Consider the following 13,126-nt stretch of genomic DNA (forward strand, 5'->3'; position numbering starts at 1 on the left):
AATCCCCATACCTTCGTCATGAGATAAACCATAAGATTCCATATCAGATGATAAGAAACGCGCCGGTATGATATCCACCGTGAAAATATCTACTTACCTATCGCATTACCTTCCATCTCATCAATATCTTCCATCCCATTCATCCCATTCATCCCATTCAACCCAGTGACCGAGACATATGGCAACCACCCCGACAACGGAACTCGACAATCTCACAACCAGGATACATATCCTGACCATTAGAACTGAGCTGCTGATCTCCTCCACCACAGCAACCTCATAGCCAGCCCAACCAACCCAACCAGAACCCCTCGCATGTCGGTAGAACTCAACGAGCTCCCAACCTACCTATCCACCAAACCTTCGTCTTCGAACACCCAAAAGCACCGGAAGCTTACTTCAACAGGCTCCACTCCGCCCAGGGAACAGCCACCAAGCTCCGCCTCCGATGCATCGATTCGCAGCCACGCCATACCCGGGCTTATACAGGAGCAGAATTCCAACGACAGAGTGGGTGTGTCGGTCTCGACGCGCTACCGGAGGCACGTGAGTTCGACGCGATGCCGAGTCCCTTCTAGAAAGTCGCCGCTGACATGATTACATACCTCGGGACGGGAGTTCGTTGGTCTCGTTGTGGAGTGGAGGGCTGCGTGGAGGGCTGTTCTGAGGGGTTATTTTGTGTAAGAGATCACGTTTGATTTGGCTGGGTGCGGTTAGTTCAATGTGAGTTTTGTTTCTCGTGTGCTGCAAATGGTAAGTATTCTTTTTGCTGTTAAGACTGGCGGCTTATTCTGTTGTTGACTGAGATATAACCACGCAGGGATTTTATGAGAACTTTGCCTCGTAATTGGTCTGGATAGTAAAGTAAGGTTTGATTAGGGAGTTGAGGTACTGCTGATGTACAGAGTTAGGAAGGAACATGTGGCTGTAGCTGGTGGTTGTCAAGTTGGGCTTGACGATTAATCACCATATGCAATCAAGGTTCACTTAGCCTGCAGTCTAGTAGTTACATAATGACTATACCTTCAGATGATTAGATCACCTCGCCGGGATGTCTGGGTTTGGAAGATGCATGGGAATCTGGGGATCTGGGGGATGCTGATCCTGGGATGTCATGTGTCTTGGCATCAGATTGAAACTCCAACTGAACCATTCTCAGCTCACTTTGCTCTCACCAGAAAGTGTCATACACTCAGTAATGCACTATAGCACGAATCCCAAACCAGCATTTTCAAACCGACTGCCAGCCAGGTTCAAAAGTCTTGTTTTTAAGTGTTCCACGCAAAACGTGTTCCAGACTACAGTCTACGATGCAGAGTCTCAAAGTCCAACAGACACCAAACCCCAACAGAAGCCTGAAATAATAGACATGAATTCATAAAACAACCGATCTACCACGTCCCCCTCCCAACCCTAATCCAAAACCAAGTTCCAGCGTTAATACCCAACACATCTATACCAGCACGACAGAATTCCAACCCAACGAGCTTAGCCCGAGACTCCAGCGCTAAACGTCACACAGCTGACCTGCAGGAGACAGTTCTGGGAAAACAGGTCACATCGACCAGCAAAGACACTACATGGATACAATTACTCAATAATAACAGTGTATGTCGTCAGTTTGTTACTTCCGAGTTTACTATCAGATACCCCGGTATTCCAGACATCCGAACCTACATACCCGGCACGGAACAGGGAATGTGCTGGCGCCTAGGGCAAGGTGAGGCATGTCTTAGTCAGACTGCGGTGTAGGCGAGTATGCAAGTTATAATGCCCCGTGTACTTTGTACGTATAATTCGATCATCTGTGGACCAGCCGCGTAGTACCCGGTCTCGACCTGGCGACAGTGATGATCATGTGTCATGGATGCCTTGGTACCGCGCTATTATCTAATAACGGGGAATATTAGTGAAATGGGGGGGGGGGGGGGGTTTAGGGCTAAAATATTGGTTGCATTGGAGTTAGGTGGTATATTGGCATTATAAATGACAAATGTTACCTCGGGGTTTGATTTAATCGCGCAATTTTATAGGTAAACTGTATGTTATATGTATCGTTATAATATGTATATGTCAGGGATATAAAACCAAATCTCCTGAATATCATGTGCTGGGATCTTAGTCCAATTGGGAGATCGGGATGTTATAGAAGACACGTATTCCCCTTCCACGTGAGAGGGAATTGCTGGGGGTGATGATACCTATGTATGTATGCATATTCAGGTCATGCCCTTGATTGCTCCTTCTCAGGAACAGAAAAAAAGTTGGGGAAGAGAAAATCTGGGGAAACGCACAGACGCTGATTTGTCGTTGTTCGCCGCTCGGATCTTTCGGCCAGTCAAAGGAGATTTTTCCTTTTTCTACTTTTTTCTTCAACGTCATTCAGGAGACACCATACCAATTCCGTCTCGGAGTTTTCGGTTCAGCTGAAAGGCCATAGCCAAGCCTGTTCTATAAGTTCCCTTTGGACAATATTCTCGGCATGGCATTTAGTAATTACTCCATACGGTGAGTGAATTCTCACAATGTGCTAGTCCCACAAGGTCCTAGACCTGGATCTACTGCCAAGGAATTCTTCAAATTTTTTCCAGATGGAGTCATCGTACATAAGGATCAGCGTGAAAATTTAGACTTGATCTGATATTCGGGCCGGTATATATGTTGTAACTATATGCCTTAACTATCAACTATATCATTCTAGTATGTTATATAGGATAATAGTACAGCATAGTATATTGTTTGTATATACATTTGCCATATCAGACTGCCAATGCTGATAAATGGCAGAAAAAAATGAGTTGCACATGTGCCTGTTTTCCAAGGTTCTCTGGAAATAGAAAGTGGACACGGGCCAAATGATGCAATTATAATACCGTCTTGAAACATCGTGAGTATTATAAATTCCTTTCCTATTTTGCCTCATCATATAGTATGGCCAATGCTTAATGCCTCAACACCTGACAGAATGTTGCGGTGTGTGCTTACAAGGGATAATAACGTGAGCTTACAGAGAGATTATTTCTGCACAAGGCGACACAAACATTGGATGATCGAGAAATGAGAGGTTTTTTTTTTCTTTTGGGGACATTTGGGCATTTCTGACCATTCTGGCATTTCCTGGGGGTAATGGAAATCCCCATTGGTTGCCAAGGAGGTCACCGTTGGTTTCTGTTACGTTTTGCCACTCGCTATTGGTGGAGAAGGAGAGTCAGATGACTTTTCAAACGCTGGTTGCCAGAAGGTTTAAAGCGGCACCAGTTGGGATGTGTGGGGGAGTGTCAGAGCCAATCATCTTTCCTTTTCAGGTCACAGGGGCGTTTTAAGGACGCAGGTGGGTGATGACTGAGCATCCAAAAGGGGAATATTCCTGGCTGGTTTACTTCGATGACGTGGGAAACTCAAGAATAATTAAAAAAGTCAAAAATAAAAATAAAAAATAAAAATAAAATTCAAAAATTCAAAAATTCAAAAATCGAAAATCGAAAAATCAAATTCGTCCCCAGGACCTTGTGACAGGATGTCGTGCCTGGGAAGGAAATGACTCCAAAAGGGACTGTTATATAACATTGGAGTCCCCGTTTGCTACATCCACAATACTATTCATACACTATTCACTTCGCTGGTTGAAGACATAATCTATACATCTATACTTCAGATCAACATCACCATCAACACCATCAACAAATACAAAAAATAATCACATTCAAAATGCCATCAACATACCGCGTCGTCGAACCACACCCCTCAGTCCCCCACGCCGGCCGACCAGCCGTCTACACCGGCCGAGGCGGCTGCGGAAACGTCGTCAATCTCAAGAACACCAAGACAACCGACTCGCGCAGCGCAACGGGACCCGCCTCCCTCGCCCGCCTCGACTCCCGCATCCCAGCAACCTTCACCTCCGGCCGCGGCGGCGCGGGCAACGTACACAGCAGCTCGGAGCGCGCCATCTTCAGCTTCGACGAAGAGCTCGAGCGTGATCTGCGCCGCGCCGCACCAGTCTACCACGTCGGCCGCGGCGGCGCCGGTAACACCATGTACCGCGACGACTGCAGCGAGCCCAGTCTGACTCGCAAGTACTCTGCGGCCAGCACGGCGACGAATTCTAGCACGGGCTCTGTGACGGATCGCGCAAGGGATATGGCCCGTCGTGGGCTGGAGAAGGGTTGGGGGAAGTTGAAGGGTACTGCTTAGATGCGTGCTGTTTCATACCCCTTACAATGCTGCTTTTCCCGTCAGAGATTGCATACGACATCACGATACCAAAAAAGTTCTTTTTCTTGTTTTTGCGCTTTTTTAATCATGGGATATTCCCATTCCTCGAGGAAACATCACCTTCTCTCCATTGGATTCTTCAACATGGATAACCGGCGTTTTTTATGGTCTACTTGCGCCTTGAGCCAAACCACACTGCATCACCGGGTTTCGTTTTTACTACGGAGTTCCATTCAACAATACCACCCGCAGATCCCGCCATCGAACAACAATTGTCTGGCATTATTCTCGGCGTCCTTGTTTTTATTGATTTTTGGTTTCCAACATTTTGTCTACAATGTGTTTTCCAATGTCTCCCAATGTTTCCTGTCTCCTTCTTTCTATTTCTGTTTACATATTCCCCCCCCATCTTGCGTATTGCACCCGAGCTACTAGCCGTGGAATAACAATGAATCACACGCTTGGGTCATTCCCTTGCTGAATCACGTCGAATATTTCCAACTTGTAATTGTATCATAGTAGACGTGGATTTCGTAGGTTAAGACGTGCTTGAACAGGGTTCGGTTCCAGATCTAGACTTGCACTTAGGGTTGTATCCGCGAGTAGCCGTGATATTTCAAATTCGTGTCCGTGTATGGTATAGAAATTGCTTATTCGTCATGTCGGTCTGGAATATTCTTTGGCATATTCTTTGTCTGTTATAGGGCTTGATTTGGTTGTATATTTCGAAGTCCGTGTTCACTCCACCGCTATTTGATACGTGGCGACATATGAACATTTGAATTCTTTTTCATTTCTACTAGTTCTCTGAGGCGACAGAACTGAAATTCTTTTGAAAAAATAACGAAATTGTCTTGCTCAAGCCCATAGGGCTGCGTTCGGGTACCCATGGCTAGTTGCGTCATATATTGGAGAATGAAAACATATCCGTCTCCAGAGGTAGGATGAATAATATCGACTATTACGACACACAATTTCTGCGTACAGGCATAGATCTAATAAAGGTGGGATAGTAGACGAGAACTGTGTATGCAGGCTAGTATGTCCGAGTAAAATTATGTCTAAAGTAGAACCACCCCCAAGACGTAAAAGAGACTGTATTTGCACGAATAAAGCCAGAGCCAATGCTAAGATGACATAAGCTGGATAGGAATGGGGTATCAAGAGTCGCACTTTGCGCGACTCGGATTGGTGGTCGATCACTTAGTATATGCACTTCCAATTGCATGATGATCGATCCAGGTTGACAAGATCTGTTTCTTGTGTTATTTGTACTTGGGGAGATGGTGCCTTGGGGATCGCTTCGAGACAGTAGATATGATCAGTCCCAGGCGACAGGCCACCATGATATCAAAGAGGTTTAGGCGAGTCCTCTATGCGAATCGCTTGTGGATCACCTCGGGGTCCTCGTGCCATTCGTCTGCGCTTACCCACATCTAGAGAGTATTTGGTTAGCTGTGATGCATTGGAATACTTTGTATCGGGGATTGCATACCTTTCTAAACGTGCTCAGCCCGGCAAGAATACTACCGCCAATCCACGTGGTGTACTTGCGCTCAGCAGGCGCAGAAATGCGGATCTTCATGTCCTCGACGGCTAGTTTTTTGATCTCGCGCATCAACCGATCAGGGAAGTTCTTGCACAGCGTTGAGCCTCCAGAAAGCACAATATTCAGGTATAGCGATTTTCGCAGGTCGAGATCCGTGCGAGTGATGGCGTCCTGCACGATCTGGTGCACACCGGGATACTCGAGGCCGATGAGCTCGGGATCGAAGAGGATCTCAGGCGCACGGTAACGTTCTTGGCCGATCTGAGACAAGTCCATTAGCATTGTTGTAATCCCAATCACATTCAAAGACAGTGCATACCTTGATCTTGTGACCGTCCGGAAGAACATAGTCCATCGCCTTAGCATCAGACTTGTGATAGCTGTTCATCCACTCCTTCTCTTCCCGCTTCGGATCCAGCGACACGTAGCAGACCTTCTCCTTAATCATGCGCACCACCTCCTTCTCAGCGCTAGTGTGCAGCACATGTCCCGCCTTCCGCAGCAACAACTGCATCTGCTCCGTAACATCACGACCAGCAACATCGATTCTCCGAATACTGTTTGGAATCGCAAAACCCTCGAAGACAGGCACTGCATGCGAGACACCATCACCAGAATCCAAGACGACACCCGTAGTCCGGCCCGACGCATACAGCGACAACACAGCCTGGATCGACATGTACAAAGCCGGTACGTTGAAAGCCTCGAACATAAGCTGTGCCGCAATATCACGGTTGGCGCGCGGGTTCAGCGGCGGCTCCGTGAGCAGCACGGGGTGTTCTTCGGGGAGAGTCTTGAGCTCGTTTTCGTAGACGTAGTGCCAGATCGATTCCATGTCTTCCCAATTCGTGACAATCCCGTGTTCCAGTGGATACCTGATCTTCAATAGTCCGCGAAGTTCTTGTGCGCGGGACCCGATGAACGAGTCTCCTTCCAGACCGCCGGCCATCACGCGCGGGTGCTTGGGACGCCCGACAAAGGACGGGAAATAACATGAGGGGATTTCTTCTCCGGCGAAGCCTGCTCGGATCGTGCCGCTGCCATTGTCGATGACAATTGGCACGTTGTGGAGTGTTGCCTCTGCCATTGCGGGGAGGGTGGTGTGGTGTGGATGGGAGGTGTGTGTCGGGCAAGGACAACCGCGGGTGTTAGACGGCCTCTCGGCCTAGTATGGGCGGCTCGGAGGATCGACGGGGCGGAAGTCGGGTTGAAGGCGCATGGAATGGTTCGATGGTTGGGCGTTGATGTTCTTGTCGTTGATTCAGGAGTGGACGCGAAGCCGCAAATCCGCAAATTGGGAATTGTCAACAAGGAGCTTGGGCCACTCTAGTCCACGTCTGGTAAATTGTCCTTGCATGGAATTGGAGTTTAGAGAATTATTGTAATATTTCTGATTAGCTTCTGAAATAACGAAATATAGGTTAATTGTTTGTGTTAACGGCTAATCGGTAGTGGTTTAGGAAGTACATATGCAGTTGATTCTCTTCATGGTCTACGTATCAGATGAGACTTCTACGTCGACTCGAAGACCGAACAAATCAAACCCAGGTTGGTTACTTGGAATATCCATTTAATTTCATGCAATGTCATAATTCGTGAGAAAAGCCAGTTCCAAGCCCATTGTTCAATCAACAAAGCGAATTGGCTGAAATCGGTCCTCGTAGGTCGCCGGAGGGGGTTCCTTTAGTCCAAAAAGCTCAACTCATCAGACATACTTTCCGCAAGAGTTGTAGTTCCAGTTCGTATAGATAATACCTCAGATTTCTGAGTCTCTGCTCTGCTAATTGCACTGCCTAAATCCCTGATCAGAGGTTAGCTAGACTGGCCGAGGAGGCAAAGGACAGATCATTTACTTGACCGAACTACTAATCACGTAATTCCCTTCCTCTAGCTCATCAGCCAGTTCCTGCTGGTGGTTATCCGCAAGATCGGGATTCGGAACCACAATCAAGGGCACACCCAGGCGAAGTCCTGCCAGAACAGTCCCACTTCCTGTACGATGGTAAGTGGATCAGGCCTCACATATTCGATACATGAAACAGTGATATATCATACCAGCGTGACATATAATCAAGCCGCGCTCCTGATGGACCACCTCCCTTTCCACGGTCATCATCATTTGGGCATCGATGCTTGGCTGGAAGTCGAAGCCCCCAAGGGTGAGACCGTGGTGGGGCTGGCCACTGTCGATGAAGTTCTGGAAAATTTGCTGCCCATCTTTACCGTACTGGATAAGAAGATGGGTGTAGTGACGTTTGGCTAGAATCTCGAGGAATTCTGAACTAAGTACTTGTTCAAGTAGTTTGTGAAAGGACGCCGTAGCTCCCACAGTCACAAAGCAAAGTTTCATAGTGATGATATTAGTGAGTCGAAGTGGGCAGAAAAATCAAGATTGCAAGATTTCTCCTGATCAATTATCCTCCTCCCGAGGTCACATGAATTATAAAAGCTGCATTATCGAGGCGAAAGAATAGTCCAAACATCAAGATGCAATCATATACCAAGAATGTCACGTGTAGATGCACAGCACTAGTCTATATTTGGAATAGCGCACGGCGGTGAACCTCGCAAAAGTGGAAGCGGAAAACATCGTGGTTGAGATCCTGTCCCTACCCACGCTATACCCCCAACAATGGCTTCAGCAGCTCGGTTATTGACTCGCCCGGCCAGCCATATGGTCCGGAGAGGCCTGATGGCCCCCTCTGCCCGGTACTTCTCCGCCTCGCCGCTCAATCGCGTCCAGGATGACCCCGTGATTCCTCCTCCGCCGAAGGAACTCAGACCGGAGGACTTCCCCCGATGCCCGAGTACTCCGTCGAGCTCCTGACCAAGGAGCAGCGCTCAATGTATGATATGATGTCTCCCGAGGAGCGCGCGGCCTTCGACGAAGAGAACACCCGCATGGTTGCCGAATTCAACGACCCCCAGAAGCGCGCCGCGGCCTTCGAAGAGCTCGAGAGAAGCATGCAGCAGATTGATAAGGAAGAGGATCTTCGATTCGAAGAAATCCGCCCCCGTCGACCTGGTTTCTGGGCCGAGGACGAACCCGACGAGTTGGTGAACATACTCGAGGATGGAGATGAGGAAATCAACGACGACGAAATCACATCCCTGGCACATGCCGAGATGGAATTGCACCGTGAAATGAGGGAATACGCCCGTCTTACAGCATGGGACATGCCAATGCTGAGCAGTAAGATCAATTGCTCACCAGGACTACACTTCCCATCCACTAACCGTGAACCGTAGAGCTCGCTAAACCATTCACCCTGCCTCCCCCCACCCACATCCTCCGCTTCCGCTACACTACCTACATGGGTGAACAGCACCCAGCCGAGCCCAAGGTCGTCATGGAGCTTGCCTCCCAAGATCTGACCCCCAAGTACCTCACCGAAGCGCAGCGCCAAACATTCCTCAAGCTGGCCGGTGTGCGCTACAACCCGCAGACCGACATCATCCGCATGTCGAGCGAGAAGTTCGGCTCGCGCGCCCAGAACAAGCGCTACCTACTAGATGTCGTTAACTCGATGGTCAAGGAGGCCAAGGAAGGCGACTCCTTCGCCGATATCCCCCTCGACCTCCGCCACCACAAGTACAAGACCAGACTGCAATTCCCCGAACACTGGAACATGACCGAGGCCCGTCGGAACCAGCTGGCCGCGCGGCGCAAGGAGCGTCTGTCTGCCGAGGAGACGCGGCCTGCCCTTGTAGACGGTAATTCGGTTGTCGCGGAAGCTATCAAGGTTCTGCCTTCGCTCAACCCGGCTCTCCAGGCTAAGGCTGCTGAAGAGCGGGAGCGCGTTGCTGTTAAGGTTGGCGCTCGGAAAAAGGTGGCTCGCCGGTAATGGATGTTCGTCAACTGTATATTGGGTGTGTTTGAGAAGCTGTTGTCAGACATTTGCGAGGCGCGGGCGCATATTTCAGGATTTTTGGCATCTTTTCTTTCGAATGTACTATAGTCATTTTATTCCACGCATTGACGGCTCGCTGTTACTTCATTCCATCTTGTAGTTTGTCTAATCTACTACCCTATAGTATGCTATTTTACATGGAAGCTCCATTTCAATGCTCAAGTACTTAGATACCATGAAGAGCTAAAAAGGAAAGGAAAGTAGATTGTTATTTTTTTTGGTTTTCTGATAGATATCCCCCCCCCCCCCCCCCCCCCCCCCCCCGCCCAGACCAAGGAACCTGGTATACAGTCAGTCGGAACTGACTGCAACCTCCTCAAAGTCATCGGCCAAAGCCAACCTCGTTTCCTCTGTAATCGAACCAACATGGCGTCCTATCCATGACAGATGGGACAAGTCCTTGCTGCAGTTCCAGGAACGGAAAAAAAAATTACAAAGTAACCACAGATGAGAATCACAATGCTGTTGTAGACATGGATACGCCTCAGCGTATATGGTCTATATCATCAACCCATATCAACGAGTTAAAGAAGTGACAACATCCCAATCCCGAACGCGAAAAACAAAAGAACAAAGCAATTTGGAGCAAAAAAAGGCAAAAAAACAAAAGCAATTTTGAAAAGACTGTGCGCACAACTCCCATCTCTCACTCACGATGTATTGTTGTTTTGTCGTATGTCTGGACCCTTTTTCGTGCTTGTAGTATAGTCTGTCGTATCATGTGGGATATTTATCTGGTAGCGTTAAACATTGAAAGGAAACAACGTCGATGCACCAGATCTCATAAATGCACGAAAAGAGATAGATGATCAGCGATATCATGCAGGGAAACATGAATACCACCCCGGGTCAGACACACCTGAGTGAGAGTGTTAAAATGTACAAATTAACCGGTGTGAGGATTGTTCGAGTAAGGCCCAAAGAATGGCACAATGCTCTCAGTTGGAGGCGAAGTACGCTTGAGAATGGGACCTCCAATGGGACCCCAAGTGACGCGAGTCTCAGCTGAGGTGAGAGGGGCGTTTTCAGCAATGTGGAGATCTCCAAGCTGGGGAGTCGAGGGTCCAAAGCTCATTTGGGCAGTGCTCTGAGAGCCGCTTCCAGCGGAGACATTGCGAGTAATATCAGAACGACCGAAGGCACTGAAGTTCGAATCGAAGCTTATGGCAGGGCTCGCGTGGGCCATCATGCCGCCATTAGAAGAGGGGTTGGAGCCACGAGGGAACATATGAAGAGGCTGAACGCGAGGGTGGGGGTCGGTTGCCTTGATCGAGGCATCGTCGAACATATCTTCATCACACTCTGTCAGCTCACTGAGCCTCCAGTAGAAGTTCCGATTGTGGGAGTTACCGTCATCCAAGAGAGATTGATTGGCAGCCATGGGAGCGCCGATATGACCAGGGGTCGAGGCAGTAATTGAAGCAGTGGCTGGAACAGCAGCCGGGGTGGTGGGGGTGCGAACTAGACTGTTGCTAAATCCTCCATACTCGCATGCAATACTGGGGGATCCCATGACGGGAGAACAATCAGCGCTGCGGTTACCATCACGCCCGCCGGTAAATCCCTGGCGAATAGAGCCCATGTTGCGGTTACGTCCACCGCGGTGGGAACCCTTCCAATTGCTGCTGTGGAATCCATTTGAAGCTCCGTTGCGGCCTCCACCTCGATTATGGTTGTAGTTACCAAAGCCGTTCTGACCTGCACGGTTGGCTGGGCCACGGGGAGGAGATTTGTTAAACTGCGGGGAAGTCTTTGGCTTCGAATTGGCATTGATAGTGTTGCTGGCACAGCTATCAGCAGGTGAATCTGGAGAAGGCAAGGCCCGCATGGGATGCTGATCAGTGATGGCAAGATGTGGGCGGGCTTGGTCTGATTGCAGGAGACTGGCGACATTGTACTTCTCGCGGTACCAGCGAGGGATATCGCGGAGACCAAGCTTCTCGATCATGGCCATGTCAACAGGCATCTCATGTTTGTACAGGCAGCCTATGGAGCACTGTGTCAGTTAAGATCTCATAGGGTCTCAGTCATCCAGTCAACTTGCCCTGCTGGGAATAATCACATTCCCCGTGACGAATCCAGTACGAGCAGTACTCCTTCTTGGAGCCAGGGCCCTGTGTTGAAATAGTTAGGAACATGAAGCATAAAATGCCAGGAGTACTCAGTCATACATTTCTGTTGCCCATCTGGTGATTCTTGGCATAGAACGTGGGGGCAGCCGGGGACAGTGCACTGCTAGGAGCACCCTCGCTGGCAATACCATGCTGGTCAATTCCCCGGAAGAGAATTGCCTGAGCAGAAGTACGCATGGACTCAGGGATGTTGCTATTGGTAATCACCTGCAACAAGAAGCCATGCACATCGGTAAAAGGCTCTTTTCCAGCCTCAGAGGAGTGGGCAACCCCGTCAACAGACCAAGGCTCAGAACGTTGGGCAGCCAGGCCGCAGCTGGTCATGCCCTGAGTTTCTCCGGCACTGAGGTTGCGGGAGACACCGCGGATGCTAATGCTGGTGGGAAGCTCATCAAGGGCCACCAGTGGGGTCAAAGTACCGTCAGGACGGGTACAGAAAAACTGAGGGCGACTAGGAGTCGCCATATTGACAGGAGATAAAAGTTATTCAAGATAAAGATGAGATGCTGAGGCAGATAGGATTGTGTAATAAGAATGATCTGTGATACAGAAAGGAAGAGGGGTGAGAGGGATGGAGAAGAAAAGAAAAAAAAGTGTGGGAAGAGGACGTGGGTGGGAGAAGAGGATTATGGGAGACGCGACTTATGACAGAGAAGGTAGGGGACAGGTAACAGCCTAGGAGGGGTCAAATGACAAACAGAAAATTGGGATAAAGTAAAAATCTGATGAGAAACTGAAGTCCTGGGGGAAACAATCTCATATATTGGAGAGAGCCTTCGTAACCATGAAGCTTGACTGGGCTAATTAGCTATATACCAAAGAGATATATGGACTGAATCTACACAATGAACTAAGCTATCTTGGATAAACTTGAATGCACTTATATACACAATGAGAGTCTATCTATCTTTAAGCTCACAATGAGATCGCCGTGGAGGCAAAGACGCTCTGTTCTATCAGATCAGGAAACAAGGGTACAGGTTTGCAGGAAGGTAATATGGAGACATCGTTTTCCTGCATAGCAAAGAGCAGATCAATCTGAAAGGATGGGGGAATAGACTACTGAAAGACACGAATTAGCTGTGTATCATTCGGAATCCAATGCTTTTGGCTTGTAAAGGCATCGTGAACATAGTATGTCTTGACAGGGTTGAGCGGCAGCCTGCAGAACATACCTGGTCCAATTCTAAACTTGACCTCCATGCTGCTTCTTCATCTTTCATGTCTTCAAATACGCTTAGATCAACGCTATGCATGTTTAAAGCTTCCCGAGAGCCATTTTCCTTTGTATTGCGTCCATGGTAGGGTGGAACACATGC

General features: G+C 48.7%; 6 protein-coding genes across 6 annotated transcripts; 3 read left to right on the forward strand and 3 right to left on the reverse strand.

Annotated features, from left to right (window-relative positions):
• Positions 1 to 47: 47 nt before the first annotated feature.
• N7479_001926 (uncharacterized protein) lies at positions 48 to 578 on the forward strand (the record flags this gene model as incomplete). Its single annotated transcript, XM_057249623.1, has 2 exons — positions 48 to 65; positions 273 to 578. The coding sequence occupies 2 exons, from the start codon at positions 48 to 50 to the stop codon at positions 576 to 578; spliced, it is 324 nt and encodes a 107-aa protein (XP_057114055.1).
• Positions 579 to 3,708: 3,130 nt separating this feature from the next.
• Positions 3,709 to 4,194, forward strand: N7479_001927 (DUF3602 domain-containing protein; the record flags this gene model as incomplete). Its single annotated transcript, XM_057249624.1, has 1 exon — positions 3,709 to 4,194. The coding sequence occupies one exon, from the start codon at positions 3,709 to 3,711 to the stop codon at positions 4,192 to 4,194; it is 486 nt and encodes a 161-aa protein (XP_057114056.1).
• Positions 4,195 to 5,588: 1,394 nt separating this feature from the next.
• Positions 5,589 to 6,851, reverse strand: N7479_001928 (actin-related protein ArpA; the record flags this gene model as incomplete). The annotated part of the gene is made up of 3 exons (XM_057249625.1): positions 5,589 to 5,651; positions 5,711 to 6,025; positions 6,084 to 6,851. 3 exons carry the CDS (start codon positions 6,849 to 6,851, stop codon positions 5,589 to 5,591), a joined length of 1,146 nt encoding a protein of 381 aa, XP_057114057.1.
• A 596-nt stretch (positions 6,852 to 7,447) lies between these two features.
• On the reverse strand, positions 7,448 to 8,114 carry alg13 (N-acetylglucosaminyldiphosphodolichol N-acetylglucosaminyltransferase catalytic subunit ALG13; the record flags this gene model as incomplete). Its single annotated transcript, XM_057249626.1, has 3 exons — positions 7,448 to 7,565; positions 7,618 to 7,756; positions 7,820 to 8,114. The coding sequence occupies 3 exons, from the start codon at positions 8,112 to 8,114 to the stop codon at positions 7,448 to 7,450; spliced, it is 552 nt and encodes a 183-aa protein (XP_057114058.1).
• A 282-nt stretch (positions 8,115 to 8,396) lies between these two features.
• Positions 8,397 to 9,609, forward strand: N7479_001930 (mitochondrial 37S ribosomal protein mS35; the record flags this gene model as incomplete). The annotated part of the gene is made up of 3 exons (XM_057249627.1): positions 8,397 to 8,516; positions 8,546 to 8,957; positions 9,014 to 9,609. 3 exons carry the CDS (start codon positions 8,397 to 8,399, stop codon positions 9,607 to 9,609), a joined length of 1,128 nt encoding a protein of 375 aa, XP_057114059.1.
• Positions 9,610 to 10,561: 952 nt separating this feature from the next.
• On the reverse strand, positions 10,562 to 12,272 carry N7479_001931 (uncharacterized protein; the record flags this gene model as incomplete). Its single annotated transcript, XM_057249628.1, has 3 exons — positions 10,562 to 11,661; positions 11,720 to 11,789; positions 11,847 to 12,272. 3 exons carry the CDS (start codon positions 12,270 to 12,272, stop codon positions 10,562 to 10,564), a joined length of 1,596 nt encoding a protein of 531 aa, XP_057114060.1.
• Between the last annotated feature and the right edge of the window lie 854 nt (positions 12,273 to 13,126).

Source organism: Penicillium vulpinum (assembly GCF_028829585.1).
Source record: "Penicillium vulpinum strain IBT 29486 chromosome Unknown utg000001l_segment0_segment0, whole genome shotgun sequence".
Taxonomy (NCBI): Eukaryota; Fungi; Ascomycota; class Eurotiomycetes; order Eurotiales; family Aspergillaceae; genus Penicillium; species Penicillium vulpinum.